This window comes from Geotrypetes seraphini, chromosome 9 (genome assembly GCF_902459505.1).
Source record: "Geotrypetes seraphini chromosome 9, aGeoSer1.1, whole genome shotgun sequence".
Taxonomy (NCBI): domain Eukaryota; kingdom Metazoa; phylum Chordata; class Amphibia; order Gymnophiona; family Dermophiidae; genus Geotrypetes; species Geotrypetes seraphini.
The window spans coordinates 133668139-133696089 of record NC_047092.1 but is presented as its reverse complement, the minus strand read 5'-3'; the positions used below and the strand labels follow the sequence as shown (position 1 = coordinate 133696089).

The 27951-nt window shown below is 41.0% G+C and overlaps 1 protein-coding gene across 1 annotated transcript; it reads left to right on the top strand.

Moving 5' to 3' along the window:
- Positions 1 to 1115: 1115 nt before the first annotated feature.
- Positions 1116 to 27681, top strand: LOC117366435 (pinopsin-like). Its single transcript, XM_033957772.1, has 5 exons — positions 1116 to 1467; positions 7930 to 8258; positions 16264 to 16497; positions 26492 to 26602; positions 26998 to 27681. The coding sequence occupies exons 1-5, from the start codon at positions 1116 to 1118 to the stop codon at positions 27172 to 27174; spliced, it is 1203 nt and encodes a 400-aa protein (XP_033813663.1). The 3' UTR covers positions 27175 to 27681.
- Positions 27682 to 27951: the final 270 nt, after the last annotated feature.

Genomic DNA, 27951 nt, shown 5'->3' with positions numbered 1-27951 from the left:
TGCTGCCAGCACATAGGATGGATCTGTTGATCAATTCCGTTTTTCTCTCTTCCGAAAAACTAAATAAGTCTTTGTCCACAACACTCTGAGCCATTCTTACAAATCTTAGATGTGAAACAAAGAGAAAAATCACCAAAATAACAAAATTCCAGTGATATGGAATATACTAAATAGGGGGTGTCAGATTGACCGCTAGAAGTGAAAAACACCTCAAAGGTCTATCAAATCTTCATTCGTCCACTATATCTTTATCATAGTCATGTTTTAATACTTTTTTACGTTCATTTTTTACGTTCATTTTTTTATATATATAAATGTGCTTTTCAATTATTCATAATAAGTTATATAGAAAAAATGACTTAGCTTCTTTCAATTAATTGTTTGGATCATGTTGTATTGAATATGCTTTCTCCAGCGTTCAAAATAGATCGCTCCCCTGCCAACGCGTTTCGCCGATGTTTATCAAGGCATGGGGCTCTAGGGAAAACACACAAAGCATGCGATTAAAACCTACCATTAAAACTTAAGAATGCTATTCAATTACTATTTAGAAAAACGTTGTCATCAAGCACATACCTGTATCATTAAATGCACCTAACTTTTAAGTCCAGCGGCATCCGAAAGATGGCCGCGGCGTTGTTCCACTCACTGAAATAGTAATTATCCCTGACGTCATATCCGGGGATCAGTAACTAAGATCAACTTGGGCTAGCCAATCAGCTGTTTCATTTAACCCCTCCGGGGCCATGGAGTTCAACATGAACATCCAACAAAGTTCTTTTAAGTTAAGGCTTTTTTCAAGGTTCAACGTTTTTTCAACGTTCAAGGTTTTTTTCAACGTTTCAACGTTTTTTCATCTTGCAGACATGAGAAGGCAGGAAAACAGCAGCTACTAAATGGCCACACGGTGGAGCACAAAAGAAAGAAATGCATTGGTTTAGGAACTCAGGAAGATCTGACTTTTAACAGATAGTAGAGAGAGCTTAGCGTCCCCCGAATGTATAAGTCACCTCAAAAGTGTATGCCTGTCTTCTGAACAGTGATCATGCTCTGTTCATCTGGTAATACTTAGCCAATTCTGTGGAGCGGATTGGAAAAAGCCACCCCATTCTGAGATGGCTGCTCTTGATTTTAGCCCCAATGGCAGTGTTTCTAACAGCAGCAGCATAAGCCAAGATGAGGGTAGACAACAGCAGACTCTGAGCTCCACTTGCAGCCTCATCATAGCTGTTTTCCTTGGTATTATAGGAAGCTTAGGTATCACTAATAACTTCTTAGTGCTAATCCTTTTCTGCCAGTATAAAGTGCTTCGGACTCCCATTAACATGCTACTGATGAATATATCTGCCAGCGACCTAATGGTCTGCATTGTGGGGACTCCCTTTAGTTTTGCTGCTAGCATACAAGGACGCTGGCTGATAGGGGAAGCCGGTTGCATCTGGTATGGATTTGTCAATACCCTGTTTGGTAAGTTTCAGACACTTGCTGTATTCTATGTATGTGTGTTGCAGCCCAGCTGTATCCTACTCAACATTTTCAATGTTTTTGCCTTTTTTTAAACCATGTATTTACAAAGTTAATTTCTCGTGCTGTTAATTTCTCGTGCTGTCACTAGATTCTTTTGTGACTTTCTTTTTCTGCTACAGGTTTTCTCTGATATATGGTTATTACTCACACATTCACTAACCTCATTCAGGCTTTCATCTGAAAACTGGGAGAGGTGCTGAAAAGTTCTCAGCCCAACCAACCAGCTTCTTAAATTCTGAGTGTTATTTTGCCACTGTAGCTGAAAAGAGTTATCTAATTTCATTAAGTGCCAATTTGCAGAAACAAAATTCTATGTTTTTGACATTGTTTCAGAGCACTGATTGAACCATATCCGTCATTCTCCTCTTGGCTGGGCTGAGAACTTTTCAGCACCCCCTCATAGATAGATCTTTGTAAAGCTGATGCTTGTTTATGCTTGTGCATCTCTCCTTCTGTTAAACACGGAAACTGCAGCTTTTATTTTTGTTACCTTCCTGCTTTATCAACACTTAATTTAATTGAGTTTTTTGAGCTATAAACTTTCCCGGAAACTAAACTAAACTAATCCTTAAGTTTATATACCACATCCTCTCCGTAGAGATGGAGCTCGGCACGGTTTACAGGAACTTTAATATAAGGAAGGAAAAACATAATAAGAGTTAGTGATTATAAAGAGGGTAGTGAGATTTACATTTTTGAGAACTGCCAAGTTTTCAGATGCTTTCATAATAATTGGAAGGAGCCCAGATGATTCCGCAGCAGGACAGGAAGATTATTCCAAAGCTCAGTGATTTTGAATAAAAGAGATTTCCCTAATTTTCCAGCATAGATAACGCCTTTTAGCGAGGGGAAAGATAGTTTAAGTTTTTGGATGGATCTGGCAGTGTCAGGTCTTGTAGAATTCCAAGATAGTGGAATTAGAGGAGAAAGAATGCCATGCAAGATCTTGAATGTTAGGCAGGCACACTTAAAGTGAACCCTAGAAATTACTGGAAGACAGTGAAGTTTTGACAGAAGCGGGGAAACATGATCAAATTTATTTTTTGCGAAGATTAACCTAGCCGCAGTATTCTGGATCTGCTGAAGTCTTTGGAGACTTTTCTTGGTTAGATAGATGGAGTTGCAGTAAGATGATTGATTGTACAAAGAAGCAAACTGTTGTTGGTGGAAACAGGATCTCACTTTTCTCAACATGTGGAGACTAAAAAACCAATTTTTTTTTAACCAGAGTGTTGAGATGGTCATTAAATGAAAGTGTAGAGTCAATAATGACGCCTAAAGCTTTGCTTGAGAATTCAATCTGCAGTGTGGGACCAGAAGGTAATGAAATGAGTGTGGATAGCTGATCTAATATACTACACCCATAAACTACACCCATTTTTAACTACACCCTATAAACTACACCCATTATTAGCTTGTGACTGCGCATGTACAAAGGGGGGGGGGGGACTATAAATATGTATGGTTCTTCTGAATAAAATCATCATCTCTTTGGCTATCTGTGTGTGTGTGTGTTTTCTGTCCCCGGATGCATCTGTAGTCAGGACAGCAGAACAGGCTAATATAAACTGGGACCTTGTCGTTTCAGCTTTAAAGACACATTTATGTAAAAATTATGTCTTAGGGTAAAATTGTATAGCTTTTCTATATTTATTGTTATCCCTGTATATAGTTTTTATTTCACAGTTTTTATTTCGGTTGTCGAACACACGGCCTCCCCACCGTACAAGCAGGAAGACATGCCTCTTTGAGTAGTCACATAACTTGCTTTTGCAATGCTATCTATTGCCACTTCTTTTGCTGTCAACAAATGTTAACACTGTGTTTCTTCTTGGCTATTTGCTATGCCTGTAACCCAAATGTGATGTTCCACCTATACATTTATAGGGCATCCCTTCCTATATCATCCCTTCCTATGTCAGCAAATTTGTTGGCACCAAGATATTTTCAGAGCATACCAGCAAAGCAGTATGCCTTTTGATTAATGTTCAAGATTGACACAGGGACAAATTTTTCCCCCTCCCCACGGGAACTCATTTTCCCATCCCGTTAGTTCTTTTCCTGTCCCTGCCCCATTCCTGCAAGCTCCATCCTCATCGGTACAAGTCCCAAACACTTTAAAATCATGTGTTCAAGGCTTGTGCGGTTAAGGTAGAGCTTACAGGAATGGGACAGGGACAGTGTCAAAACTCATGGGAACGGGACAGGGAAATTGAGATCCTGCAGGGATGGGGAAAAATTTGTCCCTGTGTCATTCTCTAATTAGTGTATCACATTATGCTAACCTGCACTTTCATATCTAATGTAGCATAATTTTGAACAAGTCTACGGAAAGGGGCTAAGATTTCACATTATGTTATAAAGTTGTATTCAGTGGTGTAGCAAGGGTGAGAGGCACCCAGGGGGGTGGCGCCCCTCCTCTGCCTTCCACTCCATTCCACCCTGACCCCTTCCCCTCCTCTAATCTCCCTGCCAGCTGTTTCTTTCCTTTTTTCCTTCCCCTTCCCTCCTCCCCCTGTCCAGCAGTAACTCTCTTACCTTCCCTTTCCTCCCCTCCCAGCAGCATCTCTCCTTCTCCTTCCCTCCAGGTCCAGTAGCAGCTGTCCCTTTATTTTCCCTTGTCCAGCAGCTTCCCAGCCTCCTTTACCTCCTCCCCTCCCAGCAGCATCTCTCCTTCTCCCTCCCTCCAGGTCCAGTAGCAGATGTCCCTTTTTTCCCCTTGTCCAGCAGCTTCCCAGAATCTTTTCCCTCCTCCCCTCCCAGCAGCATCTCTCCTTCTCCCTCCAGGTCCAGTAGCAGCTGTCCATTTATTTTCCCTTGTCCAGCAGCTTCCCAGCCTCCAACAGTGGCTTTCTCCCCTCCCAGCAGCTCTCCGTAATTGCCAGTGCAACAGTTCACTAAAGCAGCCTTGGGATTTTTGCTGGGTTGTGCTAACTCTGAGGAAATAGGAAGTTGCATCATCAGAGGCGGGCCGTGACTCAGCAAAAGCCCCAACGCTGCAGAAGTGAACCGCTGCACTGGCAAGTACTGAGAGCTGCTGGGAGGGGAGAAAGCCACTGTCAGAGGCTCATCATGATTTCGCCGGTCCTGCATGGACCGGCAGGAAATTGCAGCTCATTGATCTCGCCAGCCTGGCGTGGACCAGCAAGAAATTTCTGTGGACCGGCACTGGCCCACAGACCGGCGGTTGATAAACACTGATCTAGATTATGAAAGTATTACATTTAGGGCTTCTTTTACAAAGGTGCACTAGGTTCTTAACGTGCGGATAGCGCGCGCTAAATTGCTACATGTGCTAACCGCTACCGCCTCCTTTTGAGCAGGCGGTAGATTTTCAGCTAGCACGCACTAATCTGATGCATGTGGTAAAACCCATAGTGCACCTTCATAAAAGGAGCCCTTAAATACCTGCTTATCTAACTTTTTAAATCTTATCTAACGTCTTTAAATTGTATTTTTTAAATTTGGTAAACCGCATAGAACTTTACAACCCTGCGGTATATAAACTGATTATTATTATTATTATTAGGGAGAGCTGACGCTTGCGCAAGCAGTAGGTTGGAGTTGCTGCTCACGCCGTCAAAGAGATAAAGGTATGGGGGGAGTGAAGGCGTGTGGCAGGGGGAGGTGTTGGAAGGGGCAAGCACCCTCACCAAGATGGCGCCCAGGGCAGACCCCCCCCTTACTATGTTACTGGTTGCATTGGCTTCCAGTAGAAGCTAGAATCTGGTTTAAGTTTTCCTGTTTATTGTTTAAAATTTATTATGGAGAGGCACCAAAATATATGATTAATTTACCTTGTTTTAATAAGGTTGTTCTTCATGACTTAAGCCTGACCTCTTTTTTTTAAATTTCCAAATGTACATGGAATGAGATATTCTAGAGCAGTGGTATTCAACCCAGTCCTCAGGGACCACCTGGCCAGTCGGGTCTTCAAAATCTCGGTCATCCATATTCATTGTGGATATCCTGAAAACCCGACTGGCCAGGTGGTCCCTGAGGACTGAGTTGAATACCACTGTTCTAGAGTGTTTTCATCCACTTTTGCATATCAAACTGCAAAATCATGGAAAAGTCTGCCACCATCAGTAATCTCTGAGAGTAATTTTAAATGTTTTAGAAAGGCTTTAAAGACACATTTATGTAAAAAAATATGTCTTAGGGTAAAATTGTATAGCTTTTCTATATTTATTGTTATCCCTGTATATAGTTTTTATTTCACAGTTTTTATTTCGGTTGTCGAACACACGGCCTCCCCACCGTCCAAGCAGGAAGACATGCCTCTTTGAGTAGTCACATAACTTGCTTTTGCAATGCTATCTATTGCCACTTCTTTTGCTGTCAACAAATGTTAACACTGTGTTTCTTCTTGGCTATTTGCTATGCCTGTAACCCAAATGTGATGTTCCACCTATACATTTATAGCTGCGATGAGCTTCTATTGAGGGCGGGAGTGAGGGAATGCTGCAACGCTCCCCTAGCAAAAGTCAACTGCCGCCTCCACTCCTGCTCTGGTCGCCTAATCCTCTCCCTCCCAGCCCCTTGTGCCTATGTCCCTGTCCTTGATTGGCCCCCACCTGCTTTGCTCCGCCCTTTCCCCCCATGTCCCCTCCCCTCCTGTCCCCCATCTCTCTTCGGGCAACGGCCTCGGCCCTTTTGTTGCCACTGCTCCTCCTAGACAGAGGGGAGCTTGTCCTTTATCCAAGTAAATTGCAATTTAGCTAGATGAACTAACTTCTGAAAATTGCACTCATTCAATCTGGCTCCTAGCTCATGCAAAGTTCCACTGCATACAGACACTGTTTTGAATTCAGGAGAGTTATCACTAGGATCTCATTTAGGACAAGATTGGAGAGTAACACAGATTCAATTTAATAGCAAGTGCAAAGTTTTTGGGACCTCTGTACCCATGGAATATTTTCCAAAATAAAAATGTGCATTTACATAGGGGCCCTCTTACTAAGTGGCAGTAAGCACTAACACATGTATATTGTCGCCTAAAAATGGCACTTATAGCATGCACTCAGGTGGCACACACAAACTAGGCTCAGTGAATGTTTCCCATGTGCTGAAAAATGCATGTCATATTTTAGCATAGGGTGTGTGTTTGGTAGCAGAGAGTAGGCATGCCTTGTGCTAATCAGTTAGTACATGGACATTAGTTCACCTGACTGATTAGCACAGGAGTTATTAACATCTACTAAATAGGTGACGTTGAAGGCTCATGCGCTAATGATCACTCACTAATTTTGCAATTAGCGTGTGATCATTAATAGAAAAAAAGGCATTGTTGTCCATTTTGGATCCATGCTAAAACAAGTGGCTTCAGCATGTGGAAAACCAATTGACTAAAAGGAGCGACGGCCACATTTTAGCATGGCTTATTAAGAGGTCCCTTTACTCTTTTAAAACTATATACAAAATTTATAAGCACATAATCAATTCTTAAGTAAACTGCCAAAAAAGAAAATGATTTCAGGATTTTTAATAATAAACTAAAAATAATAATTTCAAACTTGAAAAAAAATCACACACACCGCCGCCTCCCCTTTTACTAAGCAGTGGTAAAGGTTTCTACCGTGGTCCTAAGTGCTAAATGCTCTGATGCTGCTCTGACGCTCATAGAATTCCTGCGAGTGTTGGAGCAGTGTCGAATCATTTAGCACCCCGGGCAGTGACAGAAACCTCTACCGCAGCTTAGTAAAAGAGGGCCTCAGTGTTTTGTGTATTCTCTTATTTGTAGTTATATTGTAGCTGACAGTTCATTTCATTTTTCACATACCTGCTTTCCATCATGAGGCTAAAACTAATTTAAATGTTTGTAGAAGTCTTTGAAATGCAATCTGTTTATGTTTTATTCAAATCTGAAGAACAACTAAATGAGAACTGTATTATTTTTCACACTTCTTCCTTATTTATCCAATTTTCTATCATTTGTTCCCCAATTACTTGTCTAATCCTTAAAAAAAAATTGCTTACTTTTACTTTCCCTTTTGCCTCTTTATTTTACCTTTCCCTTCTTCATTCTCTACTTTCTGCTTTTCTCTACTCATCCTTTTATCCTAGTCCGGTTTATCTTCTATTCCTTGAATCCATTTCCTCTGACTGTTCAGTTTCTTCTAATTTATAATTTTCATCTCATCTTCACTGGAAGATAAGATGCCTTTTGATTAGTGTTAGAGAGCAAGCTCTGTGGCCAGCATAAGTGCTCAGGCCTAAACACATACAAGTGAATATGCATGGTTATGCTAGTATTCTATAAAGGAAAATAGGAGTCTACTTTTCCTTATAGAATAGGTTCCAAGTAGGTACTTTTGTATAGGATTGCCCTCCACATGGAAAGAGTATGTCCTAAAAACAAAGAAACATATTTTAGTAACAATAGTACTGTATTTATTTCAGGTACTGTGTCCCTTGTATCTCTATCTGTGCTTTCCTATGAACGGTATTGCACTATGATGAGAACTACCAAAGCAGACGTCACAAACTACAGGAAGGCCTATATTGGAATATGTCTGTCCTGGGTATACTCTTTATTATGGACATTACCACCATTGTTTGGTTGGAGTAGCTATGGCCCAGAAGGAACAGGAACAACTTGTTCAGTGAACTGGCACTCAGGAGATATCAACAATACATCTTATATCATATGTCTCTTCCTCTTTTGCCTTGTAATTCCTTTTTCTGTCATAGTCTACTGCTATGGAAAACTGCTATTTGCAATTCGGCAGGTAAGTGAGATTTACTTTGTCTATTGACTGGTGTCTAGCTTAAGTCATGAGATGGAATATTTTCTTTGAGGCACTCTGCAATTGTAACCTTTTGGACAGTATGAACATCTAATGCAATAGTACATGATTTGGGATCAAATTGTCATGAGGATAGAGGGAGCGATACCTAAAGAGTGAGTGTAACCTCTGGGGATTATAGAGGCCTATAATTTGGGGCTTGGATCACATATTAATGTAGCAGGAGTTCAACCAGTCCTCCATTTTTTTTTTTTTGGGGGGGGGTGAGGGTTTGAGGAGAGCAGGGGGAATTGGGGCAACACATTTCTTCTCCCCTCCCCAAACATGTTGCAAATATTGCTTATTAATTTTATAACTGAACTTTTACAAAGTGCAACAAGTATTATGACAATTACATTTAAACAGCACTTACAACGTATACTGAAATCATATCATTTCCTCTCCCCTCCCTATACATGTTAAAAATACGAGTACTACCTTTACTGGAGGGGGTGCCAAAGCCCTGCCAGCCAAGGGAATTTCTCTGAGATGCTCCCCTCATCATCATCCTGCTGCAGTAAAAAGAAAGTCGGCAGTGTGCCTCAAGTCACCAACACTGGGACTCTTTGAGCATGCTCAGGTCATGACTGGTTTAGCAGTGAGTTTCTTTGACTGGCTAGCCTCTGGCATCCTCACCAGCCATTTACCGGATGGGGGGAGGGGAGGGGGGAGGGCAGACCCCCCCAAGGCCCCCTTTGGCTATGACATTGTAATGTAGGCCAACTCCATTAAAACTAACTATTCCATCTGAAGTGAGCTAAGCAGACCATGTTAATACCTACAGGTAGCTATATCTCCAACAGTAATATGTAATGAACTGATTGGCTGTCTTTTTAAATTACTTTTTATGCAACACCACCATTCTTCAATATTTTTTTCCCCAAAATCACTCACTTTTTATATTTAAGCACAATAATTATTATGAAAAAACCCAAATCTTCATGTATATATGAATTTAAAGGAGGAAAAAATCTCAGACAACATATTGTATGTCCTTGGTTTTCACTCTCAGTGCTCAAGGATCACAAACAGGTTAGGTTTTCAGGAGACTCCTGATGAATAGGTATGATAGAGATTTGAATCCAATGCATGCAATAAGCATGTAAACATCTATCATACTGTCATACATATTCATTTTGTATATCCTGAACACTTGGCCCATTGGCAACCTTCGCCCCTGATTCTGTAAAGGGCACCTGAATCACGCTGAGCGTGAATTAGGTGTCCAAACTAATTGGTTAATAAGCCATTTAAGAGCCTTAACGAGCAATAATTGGCACTGTGGCGTCCAAAGGATGTAGATGCCACTTTGTAGACACAGCCACAATTTCATGGATACCCATGTTTAAAACTCGTGCCTAACTCAATAGGCGTTGGCATGGAATGGGCGTGGTTTGGGTGATGATTCAATATGGGCATCCTTCGATTCATTTACACAATGCTGAGCGACCTAGGGCATTCATATTATGCCTATATTGTAGGCAAATGTAAAACAGGTCTACTTTTGAGCTTAGTTTGGGCTTCAAATAGATCTGAGTTCTGTGGATGGAACTTAGGCACTCTTTGGACGCCCTTAATGCGATCTGCTAAATAGCTCTCTGGGATTTATTTTTGCTTTATTAAGCTCAAAATACATTTAATAAGGCACCACATAAACGGGGCACATCAAAATAGATATATTGCATGCAAAACCTTCTATTTTTATGGACAAAAAGCAATGCTATTTGCTAATTAGATGAAAACATCCATTAACTGAAGCACAGCACATGAAAAACATAGCTTTAGGTTTCTTGCTAAAAAAGCTACCCTTTTTTGTGACTAAACAGTGCTCCAATCAGCTCATTTTTTGAAAGCAAAGAAAGCACATGAAAAAAAAATATATAGATTGCATACATAACTTCATTTGCAAAAGCTTAAAAACAGACACAGGCCTTAGCATGGCTTCTACTTCATTTCAAATGGAGGTATGCAGCTGCACAATACTGACCTCATTGTGAGATCATCAAGGTGCACCTGCAATGTAGAATGCCACAATTAAAATATGTGCTGTGAAAATACCTGAGAAAATCATAGCTTAGCAGATCCCTAAGCTATCATATCAGATGTGAAGAAGAAAGATATTAGTGGAAGCTGTTGTGGCTCAAAGGGTAAAAGCCCTGTTCCCATCTTCCAGAGCTCATAGGTTCAAAACCCAGCACATATTTTAATTGTGGCATTCTACCTTGCAGGTGCACCTTGATAACCTTGATGCCATTTATAGAAACAGGCCCTTTGTGCTTTTTTTTTTGCTTTGCTTCCTGCGTGATTTGTACTTAGTCTCCCTCTCTTCCTTCTATTGTAGAACACTTTGGACTAAATTCACTAACTTGGCCGAGTCAGTCTGCTCTGTGTTCGATCCGATGCAGGCCGACTAGTTCCCAATGGGACTGTATTCAAATGGGGGCGATTGGAGGAACTCCCCCCACCAACCTCACGGATCGCTCTTCAGCAATCCAGACGCATGCGCAGACCATCCACTTCGCCTGTAGTTGGTCTGCGAATGCGTTTGATGTCCATGAATTTTTAAAATACTTTTTACTTGCAAGCCTGTGATTTTAACCCATGGGTTTAAAGCAGGTTAAAAACACGGGCTCGAGTCAGGGCAGGAGAGTTGGGTCATAGCTCGGGGCAGACAGTAGGGCTGGAAGATTAGGGCAGGAGATTCGGAGCAGAAATCAAGGCAGGAGAGTCGGGGCAGAGCTCGGGGCAGAGAGCAAGGCTGGAAGATCGGGGCATGGAGCAGGGCTGGAAGATTGAGACAGAGAGCAGGGCGGCAATGGAGCAGGAGAGTCAGCTGGGACGTGAGCGACTGGTCCCCAGCAGTCACTTCTTCTGTTGATCGGCCAGCCCAGTCGGTGTCCCAAATTTGTTTAGTGAATCCCATCCCTGCCTACTTTGCATGCTGTTTCCCCTCATTTGCATGCACAAATCGGATCGGCACAGAGGTTAGTGAATCGGATCGGAGGAAAATCGGGTCACAAACCGATCGGTACACGATCGGTTTGCTTAGTGAATCTAGCCCTTTGTGCAATTCACCTACCAAATTGTGTGCATAACTTCTAATTGATACCAATTAGCATTAGTTAACAGGTGTTAATTGACAATTATCAGTGCTGATTAAGCCAATTAATTAAACTGTACACACTCATCAGCTATGTGCACTGAAGTGTACACACAACCTTAAGATTTAAAGATCTCAATATATATATATATATATATATATATATATATATATATATATACATTGGAAGAAAGGCAGGAGAGGGAAACATAATAGAGATGTTTAAATCCCTCCATGGCATACATGCACAGGAGGTGAGCCTCTTTAAATCGGAACGAAGCTCTGGAATGAGGAGGCATAGGATGAAGGTGAAAGAGGGGCAGACTCAAGAGTAACTTAAGGAAATGCTTCTTCTTGGAAAGGGTGGTAAATTCGTGGAATGGTCTCCAGGTGGAGGTGGTAGAGATTAAAACTGTATTTGAATTTAAGAAATCTTTGGAGAAGTACATAGGATTTCTAAGGGAGAGGAAGGGTTAGTAGATGGCATTGATTGGTAGACTGGATAGGCCATATGACCTTTTTCTGCCTTCATTTTTTATAAATTTCTTAACTTTTTTGAGAAAGTGTGTCATATTTTGTGCATATATGCATACAAAGGGGCACCTACCCACAAGCACCTAGTTCTAGAATTTCCTTAAACTACTAGAGAACTCAAAGAAAATTGGCAGTAGTAATATCTGTAGAGAGACAATGAAAATTGATGAATAGGAGACATCAGTTTAGAAATTACATTACATTAGTAACTTTTATTCCGCCATTACCTTGCGGTTCAAGGCGGATTAAATAAGAGGTTATCTGGACATTTGCAGAAGAGTTACATAGTTGAGCGGGTTACTTTGGGGGATTGAAATACTACTTCTATGAACTATTTTTTGGGTGTATATGACAGCATAGGAGGGTAAAATACCACTTACAAAATTATCCCATTAGTAAAAGAAAATGAATAAGCTCGTTGTGGGATGGAGTTTGGATGAAGTCATGATTTATGTACACACTTCTTAAAATATGTGCATTCATGCACTTTACACAACATTTACACCAGCTTCTGAGCAAGCATAAATATCTGTGGCTTCATTTTAGCTACAATGTATGCATGATTGGTGCTTTCATTTTATAAAGACATGAAGATGTCTGTGGTGCTTATTTTAGAAGCCCTATTCTCAGTGGCGTAGTAAGGGGTGAGGGTGGACCACCCTGAGTGCCATCTTTGCAGGGGTTTGCTGGTGCTTCTTATCCTCTTTCTTTAAATATCACTGGCATGAGCAGCATTTTCCACTTGCTGCTTGCACCAGTCTCTGCTCCCTCCTGACATCATTTCCTGGTCGCAGGACCGGGACATGACATCAGAAGAGAGCCGAGGCCGGTGTGAGCAGCAGGTGGAAGATGCTGCTCGTGCCTGCGAACATTTCAAGAGGTACGTGGGGAGGGGGGTGTACTCAAGTGGAGAGGAAGGGTGGGGGCGCTCAAGTGGATAGGAAGCATGGGCAGGCACATGGAGCGGTGATGCCAGGTGCCAGTATCCTGGGCACCAACCTCCCTTGCTATGCCACTATTTGTGTTCTAGATTATTTAGATAATTAGATGTCCAAATTGCATGGATGTGCAAATCCAGATTTTTCAAAGCCAAGATATGAATTTCTATACCAAAAGAAAGTACATTTAGCAAGGAGACATAGTCTGCATGTGTTCTGGATGGGACCTATGTGGACTAAAAATATGGACATTCATTCCCTATTGCAGAAGGGGAAGCAATGTCCAAGTCCATAAAGGTCATCACCGAGAGTTAGAACTCCTGCCAAGACATAGGAGCCAACTCTGTAGGTGCTTGGGCACCACCAATATTGATTAAACCTCTTGATCCTATACAAATCCCTCACACCTGCCCTTGGCTCCATAGTAACAGTAGCCATTGCAACCTCTAGTGGAAATGTTTTGGTACTACCACTAATATTTGGGGGGGGGGGGGGAAGGGGACAGCAATTCTAACTGGAGGAGAGTGGTCCGGTCTATGAGCTGGGGCTGTTGGGAGGGGTGTCAGAGCTCATTTGGAGGGGTTTGGAGGGTGATTGCAGCTTGCCAGGGTGAAAGGGAAGTAAAGCAGGACACTGTATGTCACAGGCCAGTACCCAGATGTTATGTGGATGCTAGCTGATAGTCAGTGCCAGCACACACATAGCTAAATGGGAAAAGTTAGAACTGCTTTTCATGTGGGCTCATATGCAGGTTAGCTTTGCAAGTGCTGGCAGTGAATATGTCTGACACCCTCATAACTCCTGGCCCCCTCCCCAGCTCTGCCCCCTGTAATGCACCTGACCTGCCTACTTGGGACATGGCCAGTGAATGCCAATATTTAGGGCATGATCCAGTTAAGTGCCACTGAATATCAGTAGCTAGGTAGGCACAAGTGATTTAAATATGTAGGAGGCTTTTAACTATTTAAATAGTTTTGAATATTGACCCATATAACTGTTCTTTTTCTAAATTACAATATAGAAACTTATTGTCAGCTCTGCAAGCATTTAAAGATATCAATTTCAATCTTTCTTGACTTCAAATAATGTCATGTCTCTCTCCCCCACCCAATCAGTTGGACTAATGATATTATAAGGTGTACAAAAAGAGAGGAAAATGACCTCTAGATTTTATAAAATACTACAGTAGTCTACATATCTTCAGTAGAGTGTTTATGGACACATGAAGTTAGTTTATAATTAACAAGTGAGCAATGATCCTTTTCTGAACAAAGATTGCCCCCTAGCTTCTGATTCTATATTACAGAATTCATTTTTTTTTCTGCTGCACAGGGCAATGTGGATCCTGTTGAGGCCAAATGGGGTAATAAAGAGATCATGTCAGACTTGTGATCTCAAAACTTGTATGTTACACATGCAATTTGTGACTTTTTGGGTCAGTGATATGAGACAAAATGTATGATTTCACTTATGAGATTTGCAATTTCTTTTCAAGTTATTATGCGAGTCTGTTATGTTTACCTATCTCTCTTTTACAAAACCATAGCATGGTTTTTAGTGCTGGCTTCGGCAGTAACAGCTTTGATGCGTCGGAGCTGTTACCGCCAAGGCTAGCGCTAAAAACCACACTACAGTTTTGTAAAAGGGGGTTATATGACAGATAGTCACATGAAACTGTGTGATATTGCTATTAAGACTCTCATGTCTGAATGGAAAGATAATAGAAAGATTAATTCCATTCTTGCTGGAATTTGATCAGCTCAGATAAATACAGGTAGTCGTCGACTTACGACCTATCCAAGTTACGACTGTTCGACCTTACGACGCGACTTCCGCTCTCTGAAGAAAGAAAATGTTGTTAACAGATTGCTTTAAGATGATTAAAATGTTTAAAATATCATTACCCAGTCTAATATTCTTGCCTTAATTTAATATAGGCCGACTTATGTCCAGATCCACTTACAACCTAGCAGTCAGAACCAATTGCGGTCATAAGTCGACAACTACCTGTACAAGATGTGGTTTGCTGCAAAATTTAGACGTGGATAAATATGTTGAAATATGGGCACCAGTGAAGTCATTTATAATGTCATACCTTTGTTTCCATCCGTCCGTCAACTGAAGTGGTGTTGGATCTGCTCATTTGTAACTTTGTGGAAAATTTTTTTTATAAAAATAAGGGGGAAGTTATCCATGAGAGACACTGTAAAGTTGGATTATTTTACCACAAGTCAGCTTATTTTGCATAAAATACCCCAACTTGTAGAAAAATAACCTGATTTAACAGTAGCCCACGTTGATAATTTAGACCAGTGTTTTCTTGGTCTAAATAATTGTACCCAAGTTAGGTGCCTACTGATGCCTAAGTCAAACCACGCACAAAATCTGCCATGAATCCACCCCTAACCACGCCTATTTGCTGGTAGGTGCCTTGGAGTAGACACCTCAAAGTGGTAGACGCCCTCCAAATTAGAGGACTATCACCAAATTAATTTTTTAATGTTTTTTAAAATTAGGTTGTTTTTTTTTTATGGTACTTTCAATTAACAGCACTGAAAGCCAATTTAAAAAATTAAGTTAGGTACCTAGATTAGCTAGGCGCACCAATCTAGGCACTTAACTTTAGGCATCATTTATAGAATCAGGGCCTGAGTTCCCCTTTCAGTTCCATATATATAGAATCTGGGAAAGAAAGTATATATTTGTGTATGTGCTGTACATGTATACTTGTATATTTTATGAGCTGCATCTATCACAACTCTACCCTAAGTAAGCCAACAGAAATACATATGTGGAAACACATAAAAATAATGCCGCTCTTTTTGGCAAGTGCACTTGTGTATGTCACTGCACAGTTTTATAATTGCCATTTACCATGTGTAAAACATGCTTTACATGCGGAAAGTGATTTACAGAATCATCTTCATAATATGCATTTGGGGCATGAAATTAAAATAACTGCACATTTAAGCAACATTAAAAAGTTGTAGGCATGACAAGATGTCCAGCCATAATGTGGTGAGCTCAAATCCAGAAGAAATTCAGCACATATTCTTATTTTTTGGCAGCTGATGTAGCTCAGTGGTTAAGTCTGCTTCTTCCATCTTCCTCAGGTGGTGGGTTCAAATCCAGAAGAAACTCAGAGACGGTCACGTATCCCAGTCATAATGTGCACACCTATTAAATAATAGCAAAGAGGGTGGAGATGTTGTAGTATCAATTCCTGCTTTCATATTACTTAATGATTATTACCACCTCCCTATTAAAAGGGGTAGATAGCTCATCCTGCAGTTTCAACTGAGAATGGACAATTCTCTGGTTCTGACACTGATGCAGAGGAAAAGGATCATAATTGCAAATTTCTCATCTTTTCCAGGTGAATGGTATAAGCAAAGTGGCAAACCAGACAAGGGAGCAACGTGTGCTCATTATGGTGATTGTCATGGTCATATGTTTTTTAATTTGCTGGTTACCCTATGGCATTGTGGCACTTATGGCTACATTTGGAAGGCCTGGTCTTATCTCTCCAGCCACCAGCATTATTCCTTCAGTTCTTGCAAAAAGCAGTACGGTGTATAATCCAATGATCTACATATTCCTGAACAAACAGGTACGCAAATCTCAATAGATATTATAAAATAGGCCTTCCTGTCCGATAATGTTTAAATTCTTTAGATCCATGCATTTGCAAAAACTGTGTACGTATGCATGTACATATCTCTTATGCCCTATGCGGCCTCACCACCCATACTATTCTCTGGAAGACCTTGGTGTCAAGACTTCCTGTTTTATAATGATAAGTTGTCAGCCTATGTTACATTTTCTATTATGATTCTCATGATATTTTCCCTAGGGAATGATTATAATTAACATTGTTGTCCTGGATATTTTTATCATAAAAAGATAAAACCCACTTACTACTTGTATCAATGGATTAAATCACATAGTAGATATTCCACAATTTCAGATTTATAGTGTATCAGTCAACCTCAATGTTCTTTGAAATTAAAGAATAATAATCAATATAAATGCTCCACTTATTAATTTGAGAGTACATTCAATAAATGGTCTAAATTCTGATAACCTTGGCATTTTTCTAGGCCTCAAGTCTTTCCTGTAAAATATCACTGAATGGGTGATGTCTTATTAAATCATTAATTTGACACATGCCCGACTGGAATGCTTACAGTTATTCAGCCTTCTGCTACACTGCTAAAGGCTACCAGTTTGGCCAGTCAGAATGCCACTATCTGATAAACAATGATATGCATCATATCTAATAACATTTTTCACTGGAAGGAATATGAGATAAACTTTTAAAGAAAAAGTTACAGATTTCTGATCTTTCCATAAATAAAGTCACTGAATGTAACTAATGAAATTTTAGCAAGTAATATAGGAAATGATTCATTAGCCCCCTGTTTTACTAAGGTGCGCTATACGTTTTAGTGAGCACTAACCGCTAACGCATCCATAGACTAACATGCACACATTAGCGTTTAGCGCATGGTTAGCGCGTGCTAAAACGCTTAGCGTACCTTTGTAAAAGGAGCCCCAAGTTTTATTGTTTTCCCTAACTATAGAATTGGAGAAAATTTATAAGAAAGAATTTTCAATAAAAGTGTAGGTGGCAAGATAATTGGCTGCATTAGATCTGGTTAGATTTAAGCTAATTTTCAACCACACCCTGGCTAGCTGGCTAAAATATTGCCTCCTAAAGTATTTTCTTCTGTGAATCTGCTTACACATAACCAACTGTATATAGCTGGCTGCATTGAAAATATGATGTAGCCAAGTTACTCTCTTGGCTTAAAAGCATCCTGGAAACATCCACCTATGATTTGCTATGTTTTCAAGCTAATAGGTGCCTACAGGGCAACACTAAACCCTGATCCTGTTCAAAATCTTTTAGATCTAGATAAGTGTTTGTAATATCTAAAACCAACATAGTCCAGTCCTTATTTATTAATAGAGCTTTGTATGCACTCACAGTCATAGATACATATATTTCAAAATACTGGGGTGGCAAACACAATACAAAAATCCCTCCTGGACACCATGAATGAGGTTGCTCAGCATTGGAGTTGCTCAGCACCCACTAGCCCACAGAGCCAGTGTTACCCTTTACCATAACTGTAACCAGCTCAATCAAGAACATGAGATTTTCTATGCTGGGTCAGACCAAAGGTCCATCGAGCTCAGCATCAACTCTCACAGTGATCAACCTGGGTCACTAGGAATCACTAGGCAGATTCCAAGGAACTGATGCACTCACAATCCTAGATGCCATTATCTTTCTTGACCCACAGACTGCCCTGTTCTCATTCAGGTCACTAAACCCACTATATATATATATAAAGACACACTGCAGATCTCACAGCATACCCTGAAGAAAGCCACATCATGATGGCTGAAACGTTGGTTCTTTCTACACAGACGCGGCAAGACCTGGAAACCTGCTACAATCATAGATGCCATTGAATGGCCACTTCCAGGAATAAGCAGTGGCTTTCTTCAAGTCTATCTGGCTAGTAATGGTTTATGAACTTTTTCTCCAGTAAATTGTCTGACCCATTTTAAACTCAGCTATGCTAAATTTCTTGACCATATCAATTTATGACACTTATGCAGGTCTTAGCTGAATATCTTTTGAGTCCGGCAGAAACTTCAGTGGCTAACATCATTAAATTAGCCCTAGAAAGTCAAGGCTAACTTCTATATATGAAGCCCCCCCAAAAAAATCAATGCCGAAAAAAATCACTATTCTATAAACCATGTTTAAAGTTAGATGAAGTTTATAGAATGGCATTTATGCCCAGGAAACATGACTAAATTTAGGTGTGCAAAAAACCAAACAGGCAAACAGTCCACAAGCTCTGTAAAATCCAGCACTCCATAAAACAAAGCTGTGAATTAGAGTGCTGCATACGAGCAGTTGTGCTGATAAGTGTGTACCTGACTCAGCTTCTATTACTACTCGAAGCCCCTGATGCAGCCACATAGGAGGGTGGAACGTAACATAAGAACATAAGCAGTGCCTCCGCCGGGTCAGACCATAGGTCCATCATGCCCAGCAGTCCGCTCCCGCGGCGGCCCAAACAGGTCACCTGTCTGAATCACCAGAAGGGGCCCCCTTGCCACCCTGGTTTCCCATTGAAGTCCTATCTTCCCATCGAAGTCCTAACCCTCCGGTTTTGCACATGCACGACCTGGTCGGGTTTCTATACTTATTTCCTGGATACTTCTCTCAGTATCCCACGATCCCTTTGTCCCTCAGGAATCCGTCCAATCCCTGTTTGAATCCCTGTACCGTACTCTGCCCGACCACTTCCTCCGGCAGCGCATTCCAAGTGTCCACGACCCTCTGGGTGAAAAAAAACTTCCTTGCATTTGTTTTGAACCTATCTCCCTTCAGTTTCTCCGAGTGCCCCCTCATACCTGTTGTCCCCTTCAGTCTGAAGAATCTGTCCCTATCCACCCTCTCTATGCCCCTCATGATCTTGAAGGTCTCTATCATATCTCCCCTGAGCCTCCTTTTTTCCAGGGAGAAGAGCCCCAGCCTATCCAACCTCTCGGCGTATGGGCAGTGTTCCAGCCCTCTTACCAGTTTCGTCGCTCTCCTTTGGACTCTCTCAAGCACCGCCATGTCCTTCTTGAGGTATGGCGACCAATACTGAACGCAGTATTCCAGATGCGGACGCACCATCGCTCGATACAATGGCATGATGACTTCCCGCGTCCTGGTTGTGATGCCCCTCTTTATGATGCCCAGCATCCTGTTGGCTTTTTTCGAGGCTGCTGCGCACTGTGCAGATGGCTTCAGTGATGCATCCACCAGCACACCCAAGTCTCTCTCAAGTCTGCTGTCTCCCAACAATGCCCCCCCCATTTTGTAGTTGAACAACGGATTCTTTTTCCCTATATGCATGACCTTGCATTTTTCCACATTGAAGCGCATTTGCCATTTGTCTGCCCAGTCCTCCAGCTTCTCCAGGTCCCTTTGCAGGTCCTCACACTCCTCCCTGGACTTAACTCTGCCGCACAGTTTGGTATCATCTGCAAATTTTATGACCTCGCACTTTGCCTCTTTTTCCAGGTCATTGATAAATATGTTGAAGAGTAACGGCCCCAGCACCGATCCCTGTGGCACACCGCTTGTGACTCCCCGCCAGTCAGAATATTGGCCCTTTACTCCAACCCTCTGCAGTCTACCCGACAACCAGTGCTTGATCCATCTGTGCACATCTCCTCCCACCCCGTAGTTCCACAGCTTCCTAAGCAGCCTTTCATGTGGCACCTTGTCGAAAGCCTTTTGAAAATCGAGGTAAATGATGTCGATGGGTAGAAACATGATGGTAGATAAAGGTCAAATGGCCCATCCAGTCTGCCCTTCTGCAGCATTCTTTATCTATTCCTCTCTATAAGAGATCCCATAAGCCTCATGTATGCTTTCTTAAATTCAAATACAATCTTTGTCTTCACCACCTCTACTGGGAGACTATTCTATACATCTACCACCCTTTCCATAAAAAAGTATTTCCATAAAAAAGTATTTCCTTAGAGCCTATCACCTCTTAACTTCATCCCATGCCCTCTCACCCTGGAGTTTCCTTTCAGCTGAAAGAGACTATCCTCATGCATATTTATGCCAAATAGGTATTTAAACGTCTCTATTATATCTCCCTTCTCCTGCCTTTCCTGCAAAGTATACATATTGAGGTCTTTAAATCTGTCCCCAAATACCTTATGATGAAGACCACCAACTATTTTAATAGCCTTCCTCTGGACTGACTCCAACCTGTTTATATGTTTTTGAAGATGCGGTCTTCAGCATTGTACACAATATTCTAAATGAGGTCTCACCGTAGCCTTATACAAGATCAATCAAAACCTCCTTTTTCCTACTGGTCATACCTCTCCCTATGCACCCAAGCATCCTTCTAACTTTCATCATCAACTTTTCAACCTGGTTGGCCACCTTAAGATCATCACATCCTATCACATCCAAGTCCCGCTCCTCTTTTGTGCATAAAAGTTCTTCACTCCCTAAACTGTACCGGTCCCTCAGGTTTTTTGCAGCCTAAATGCTTACACTTGCATTTCTTTCCACTAAATTTTAGCTGTAAAATTTCAGACCATTCTTCAAGCTTCGCTAGATCCTTCTTCATGTTATCCACAACATTAGGGGTGTCTACTCTATTGCAGATTTTGGTATCAGTAAAGAGGCAAATCTTACCCGACAGCTCTTTAGCAAAATCACTTACAACAATGTTAAAAAGAACAAATCCAAAGAACTGAACCTTGAGGCATACCACTGATAACATCCCTTTCCTCTGAGCAATCTCCATTGGCCACTGCCCTCTGTCACCTTCCACTCAACCATTTTCTCACCCAGTTCATCCCTATTACAACATGTCATGTCTATGTTATATGTGATAATAGGAGGGAAACAAGATTTTATGTATGTGAAATGGAAACTGCATAGTTGTATGCGGTATATAAGTTTTTGAATAAATAAATAATAAATTTCGGAGCACATACCCAAGTTACTCAGTTTATTTATTAGACGCCTGTCAAAGGCTTTTCTAAAATCTAAATTCAACATATCTAGTGTATTCCCTCTATCCAGTTCTCTGGTCACCGAGTCAAAGAAATTGATCTATTTTCTGACTAGACCTGCCTCTAATAAATCCATGTTGCCTCGGGTCCTACTGGATTCCAGAAACTTCACTATTCTCTATTTTAAAAGTGTTTCCATTAATTTACTTACCATAGAAGTCAGACTTACCGGTCTGTAGTTTCCTACTTCTTCCTTACTTCCATTTTTGTGGAGAGGGACCACATCTGACTTTTTCCAGTCCTCAGGTACCACTCCTGACTTTAGAGAAGCATTGAGAAGGTCAGCCAGCAGATCTACCGGAAATTACCTAAGTTCCTTCTACTCTCGGATGTACAGCATCCAGCCCCATCGCTTTGTCCACCTTTAGTTTAGCCAGATCCTCATGAACACAGTCCTCTGAAAATCGATCAGGGTCTACCACACCTCCATCCCTATTTCTGTTTGTCTTCTACAGTCCCACTCCCGGCGCTTCAGCTGCAAACACAGCTCAGTGGCCCCTTTTTCGGCACTTATATCTGTTTTGACTTGGTCTAAGTCAAAACGTATAAGTGCCGACTAGGCAGCCTGTTTTAGGTTTTGGTTATACCTGCTATATGACTATGTCTAGGTTGGCCCACCTCCTGCCCTTTCCCCTCCTGTAAAAACATCTCTTTTCGCTCTATGCGTTTAGAGGCAGGAGAAAGGCCTAAGCTGGTGTTAGATACGTCTAAAACCAGCTTTGGTTATGGGTATTTGGACGATCAGGCTTTTTGATCGTCCAAGTACCCATTTAGGCTGCTTTTTAGATTTTTTTTTTTTATTATGAGCCCCATAAACTAGGTGCATCACTTGATGCATCTAAATGCACCAAATAAATAAATAAACTAGCTCACATCTGCCATTGACACGGCATATAAAGGCACACCTAAATAGGAGTGTGCCAATACTGACTTACACCAATATTTTATAAGGAAATCTTAGCACCTAGATGCTGTTATAGAATTGGTGCTAAGCCCAATGGCATTGGGGTACCTTGACCAAGATGCAATTATAGAATTGCCACCTTATTGTCCTCATGTTAGCCTGACCTCTTTCTCCTTGATGGGTTTCTCATTTGGACAGAATGTTGACACTGCATACGAGAAGTGGTTTTGGTGAAAGAATTATGATTGCTTGTTCTCATATAGTCTCAGGGTTTATTGCTGGACTGTTTACGAAGAAGGCAGATTACCAGCAATTATATTTCTGGTTTATAAGTCCTCCCAGTTTCACCTAATAATTAACAGTAAGGTCAGTTAAACTTCAGCCTCTTTGCAAACCATTAACTTGCAAAAAAAACGCATTACTTATCAGAAGGAAATGTGTGTGACAAAGCCCAATGCTGTACCTCTTCAATAAGATAAGAATGCGTTCCAAATATGCACTGAGAGACTGATTCCGGATGAGGTCTGATGCTCTTCTTCCTAACACTCTCTATATTGAAGACTTTTCAAAAACAACTAAATACTGGCTGCCAATTTTCACTTTAGAAGAGATACTTAGTTCCCCCACCCCCTATGAAACCTTTCTTATTCCAGTGTTCACTCAATGCAAGATCAAAGACTAGGTAAAATAATGGGTGAATAAGGTCTAGCTTTTAGCAGACTCATGCTTTTTTTATAGCTTGGGTAGCTGAGTATAATACTGATACTGAATCAAAAGCATATTTTGAAGAAAATTACCTACAAGCTGGGTAGTTCAACAAAATGTCATCGTATTTTTTGTTAACCTTTATTTCTGTGTATTCAACAGAACTAAGGGATCATTTTATTAAACTGCAGTAAGTGCTAGTGCACACTTACTGTATGTTAAAAAGTTTTACATGGAACATGTGTTGGCATCCTGTGGTAAATTTACCTTTTTGCACATGTATACCATATGCTAAAAATATATTTTTTTATTTTCCTCAAAGGGGGTGTGTTAGGGTGTGGAGAGTCAGGGTGACAGTGATAATCAGCTAGCACCCGAGGGGGAAGGGGTAAAACACGGACCTCAAGGACCTGACGGACCTCGCGGATCTAAACCCGTACAGCCATAAAAATCTGAGGTCCGTGTCGGTCCGTGTCCTTGGCGCTTGTAGTTTCTGTCGCTGACAGACCTTGATGAGATTTTAGCGCTGACGGATCCATTTCAGCATAGGGAGGGAAAAGTGTTAGGATCCGTCAGCGCTAAAATCTCTTCGAGGTCTGTCAGAGCCAGAAACTAGTGCTGGAGCAGCAGAGCAGAAGGCAAGAGTGCGGGGACATAGGTTTTGGACGTGCGTTATGGAAAAGAAGTCTCCAAACTCCAGCACGAGTCTCTGGCTCTGACAGACCTCGAAGAGATTTTAGCGCTGACGGATCTTAACACTTTTCCCTCCCTATGCTGAGACGGATCCATCAGTGCTAAAATCTCATCAAGGTCTGTCAGCGACAGAAACTACAAGCGCCATGGACACGGATGGACACGGACCTCAGATTTTTAAGGCCGTATGGGTTTAGATCCACGAGGTCCGTCAGGTCCACGTTTTACCCCTTCCCCACCTGAGGCATTGTCACATGCTAATTGATTAGCACAGGGGCAAAATTAGTAGATGGTTATTAACTAGAAAAAATAGTTTTATATTAGTTCTGATGGCTAATACACAGCCTTTTGTGGGTCCCAATCTCCCTCACCCACCTCAGCATCAAAGTAGGTAAGGCAACATCCCACATAGAAGCACAGAAACATGATAGCACAAAAAGACCAAATGGCCCATCCAATCTGCCCATCCACAGTAACCATTATCTCTTCCTCTCTCTAAGAGATCCCACATGCCTATCCCCTGATTTCTTGAATTCAGACAGTCTTTGTCTCCACCACCTCTTCCGGGAGACTGTTCCATGCATCTACCACTCTTTCTGTAAAAAAGTATTTCCTTAGATTACTCCTGAGCCTATCAACTCTTAACTTCATCCTATGCCCTCTCATTTCAGAGCTTCCTCTCAAATGAAAGAGACTTGACAAATGTGCATTTACACCTTGTAGGTATTTAAAATGTCTCTATCATATCTCCCCTTTCCTGCCTTTCCTCCAAAGTATACTGTACATATTGAGATCTTTAAGTCTGTCCCCATACACCTTATGATGAAGATCACGCACCATTTTAGTAGCCTTCCTCTGGACCGACTCCATGCTATTTATATCTTTTTGAAGGTGCAGTCTCCAGAATTGCACACAATATTCTAAATGAGGTCTCACCAGAGTCTTATACAGGAGCATCAATCCCTACTTTTTCCTACTGGTCATACCTTTTCTATGCACCCTAGCATCCTTCTAGTTTTCACCATCACCTTTTCAACCTGTTTGGCCACCTTCAGATCATCACATTCAATCACACCCAAGTCCCGCTCTTCTGTTGTGTACTTAAGTTCTTCACCCCGTAAACTGTACTGTTCCTTTGGGTTTTTGCAGCCCAAATGCATGACCTTGCATTTCTTAGCATTTAATTTTTGCTGCCAAATTTCAGACCATTCTTCAAGCTTCGCTAGGTCTTCCTTCATGTTATTCATACCATCCAGGGTGTCTTCTCTATTACCGATTTTGGTATCATCTGCAAAGAGACAAATCTTACTGGACAGCTCTTCAGCAATATCACTTATAAAAATGTTAAAAAGAACAGGCCCAATAATAGAAGTTTGAGGCACATCACTGTTAGCATCCCTTCCTCAGAGTGATCTCCTTTGACTACTATCCTCTTTCGCCTTCCACTCACCCAGTTTCTGACACCGCCCATCACTCTAGAGCCCATCTTGAGGGCATCCCAGCAACAAATTTGAGGCCCTTCAAGTTCTCCTTTCAACATTCTCTTGATTTTTCACCATGCATTAAATCTCTTTCCACTCATTCCATCTTTACCTCTTCTATGTTGCCTATTTATCTCTTTGTTGTTATTCTGGTACGTTTAGTCCAGCTCCCCCTCCCTTGCTAATGATGTCTTTGTAAGATGGTCATAAAATCTAACTGTTGAGGAGGTAGGTCACCTTCAGACAAGTCTTTCCTGAAGGGGCAACAATTATTATTTCAGGGATTGATATGATAGAAACATGCTTCTTGCAAAAGGGGATGGAGGAACAGGTAGTAACGGCCTGATTCTTTATATGCTGATCATGGTGGTCACCGAAGAGGTGGCCATCGATCGTGTCTCAATCACGCATAAGCATCCTAAAGATAATCGTGTCTACATCGTTGAACTTTGCCAGCATTTTCCAGGCCTATTTTAAAGGTGTCTGTCTCATGCCTATGGAGATGTTTAGGGATGCTTAAGCATGCCCAAGGCCACTTCCCTATGTATCTCCGTAGACACACTACAATGTAGGCATCCATCCTCACTCAATTTTTTCTAAAAATGTGCAACTCGATTGGCTGCTAGAGGGCAGTAAGATGTCTACCGCCGCCTTCAATCAGGATGCACATTTCGATAATCAGACCCTTAATAATTATTTTGTCTGGAATTTGATATGTGCTATTTTTTATTCGATTGTGTTGTGAGGCACCATGGGTCCTTTTTAGAACAGATGCTATGTAATTTGAAAATATAATTTTTCGAGTAATAGAAGTCATAGCACAGGTGATGGAGGCAGGAAGGAGAATATCTCCCTGTTGCCCTGCTAGTGCCAATATTCAAGATTGTATCAATCAACCAACTTAAAAGTTTTTCCCCTGTACACTGAGGGTATAATACAAAGGTCATCCTACTTTGAAGTTAAACATGAATCAAATTACAGGAAAATGGCCTCTCTCCTACCCCTAGCATCTATGCCAGGACTCAGATTAGTTCAGGAAACTGCAATAAGTGAACCTGAGGGAAACATTCAAGCAGTTTGCTGGAGTAGGTGGAGGAGGACATTAAGTCCAAATTAAACCTTGAATTACTAGTGATAGTAATGCTAATAATACATTTCTGCTTCAGTAACACATTTTCATTCTCTCCTGTGATGTTTTGCAGGAGACAATGCAATGCAATGTGTTTCTTATATTCCACACATTCCAAATTACATGGTTCAATGCAGATCACACTAAAAGAGATCAGTCAATAACTGAGATGTCACAAACAAAGGTAATAATCTAAGTCTTCGATGTTTTACAACTTAAATAATCTCTGTTTAACGCACTATTTTATGCTTATGTTACAATAGGCTGACTACCTTCACATGTCAAACAGATAGCAAAATTATTCTTTTTTCATGCAAAAGCTCTCATGGTAAATTAATTTAAATCATCACCTTTCAGTCATGGGAGTTGAAAAATAATTGCTGTATTAGTTCCCAAATCTTTTCTTGAAGACCCCAAGCAGTCAGATTTTCTGCATATATTTGAAAGAAGTACATGCAAATCTCTCTTATGCATATTTATAATGGATATAATGGCTTCCCCAAAGCAAGTTTTAGAACATTGATATATATTATACAGAGCATCTTGTTAATTTATTTCCCTGTTTTCTATCCACTGCAGTTCTACAGGTGCTTCTGGGCACTTCTAAAATGCAGCAAGACAACTGTTACCTCCAGCAACAAGGGCTCATCGAAATGTACTAGAGTATGTCATGTTTCTCAAAAAAATCAAAGACAACAACCAGTCAACCACAATAAGATTTCAAAATCTCAAGGCAGTCATGGACAAAAGCTCTGAACCAGCTGTGACACACTTGTAGCTCAGTATACTGCCTGATTGGAGAGTTCAGACATGAAGCCTTTCTGATTTCATCATTTAAAAACTGCATGCTTAGATCGTCAGGTACTACCGTAGAATTGTGCTGCTTATCATCAACAGAAAACAAAATCCAACTCTATTGAAATAAGACAGTAATACAATTATTTCACTATTAATTTTGTAAAGAAAATGTACTAGGTCAAGGCTGGTGGTGGCCTCCATCTTTTATTACAACTGCAATGGGAAAAAAGAAGTAAGTTCATAAAAGTTCCATGTCAGTGTCAAATGATTTAAGCTCAGAGACATCATTCACCCTACAGCAAAAATTATGAAATACTGTCAGGTCCTTATAAAAGCAAGTACTGGTTTTTGAACTATAGAAAATAATCAAGTACTTTTCTTCCAGGAAAGATTCTAAGTTTCCCCCCCAAAAAAACCCAAATTCAATTTCTAAATAAGCACATAAAGTACCAAGGCCCTCTTTTACTAAGCCACATTAAAGGTTTCTACCGTGGCCAGAGCTGTTTAATGCTCCAATGCTGCTCTGAAGCTCATAGAATTCTATAAGCTTCGGAGCAGCGTTGGAGCATTTAGGGGGAAATTCTATAACCAATGCCTAAATTTAGGCATCAGTAGGTACCTTACTGATGCCTAAGTAATTTAAAAATACAGTCAGAACGGAAGTGTTGAAGTGCCTACCGACGTCTAAATAAAAGGCAATCACAATGGCCATTGGAATCGTGGCTAGATAGCCAC

Bases quoted from the DNA above. Each gene is read 5' to 3' on its own strand.
- LOC117366435 (XM_033957772.1), top strand. From the start codon at position 1,116: ATGGCTGCTCTTGATTTTAGCCCCAATGGCAGTGTTTCTAACAGCAGC. The intron at 1,468-7,929 runs GTAAGTTTCAGA...TATTTATTTCAG, and splicing joins ATTTGTCAATACCCTGTTTG to GTACTGTGTCCCTTGTATCT. The intron at 26,603-26,997 runs GTAATAATCTAA...TATCCACTGCAG, and splicing joins CTGAGATGTCACAAACAAAG to TTCTACAGGTGCTTCTGGGC.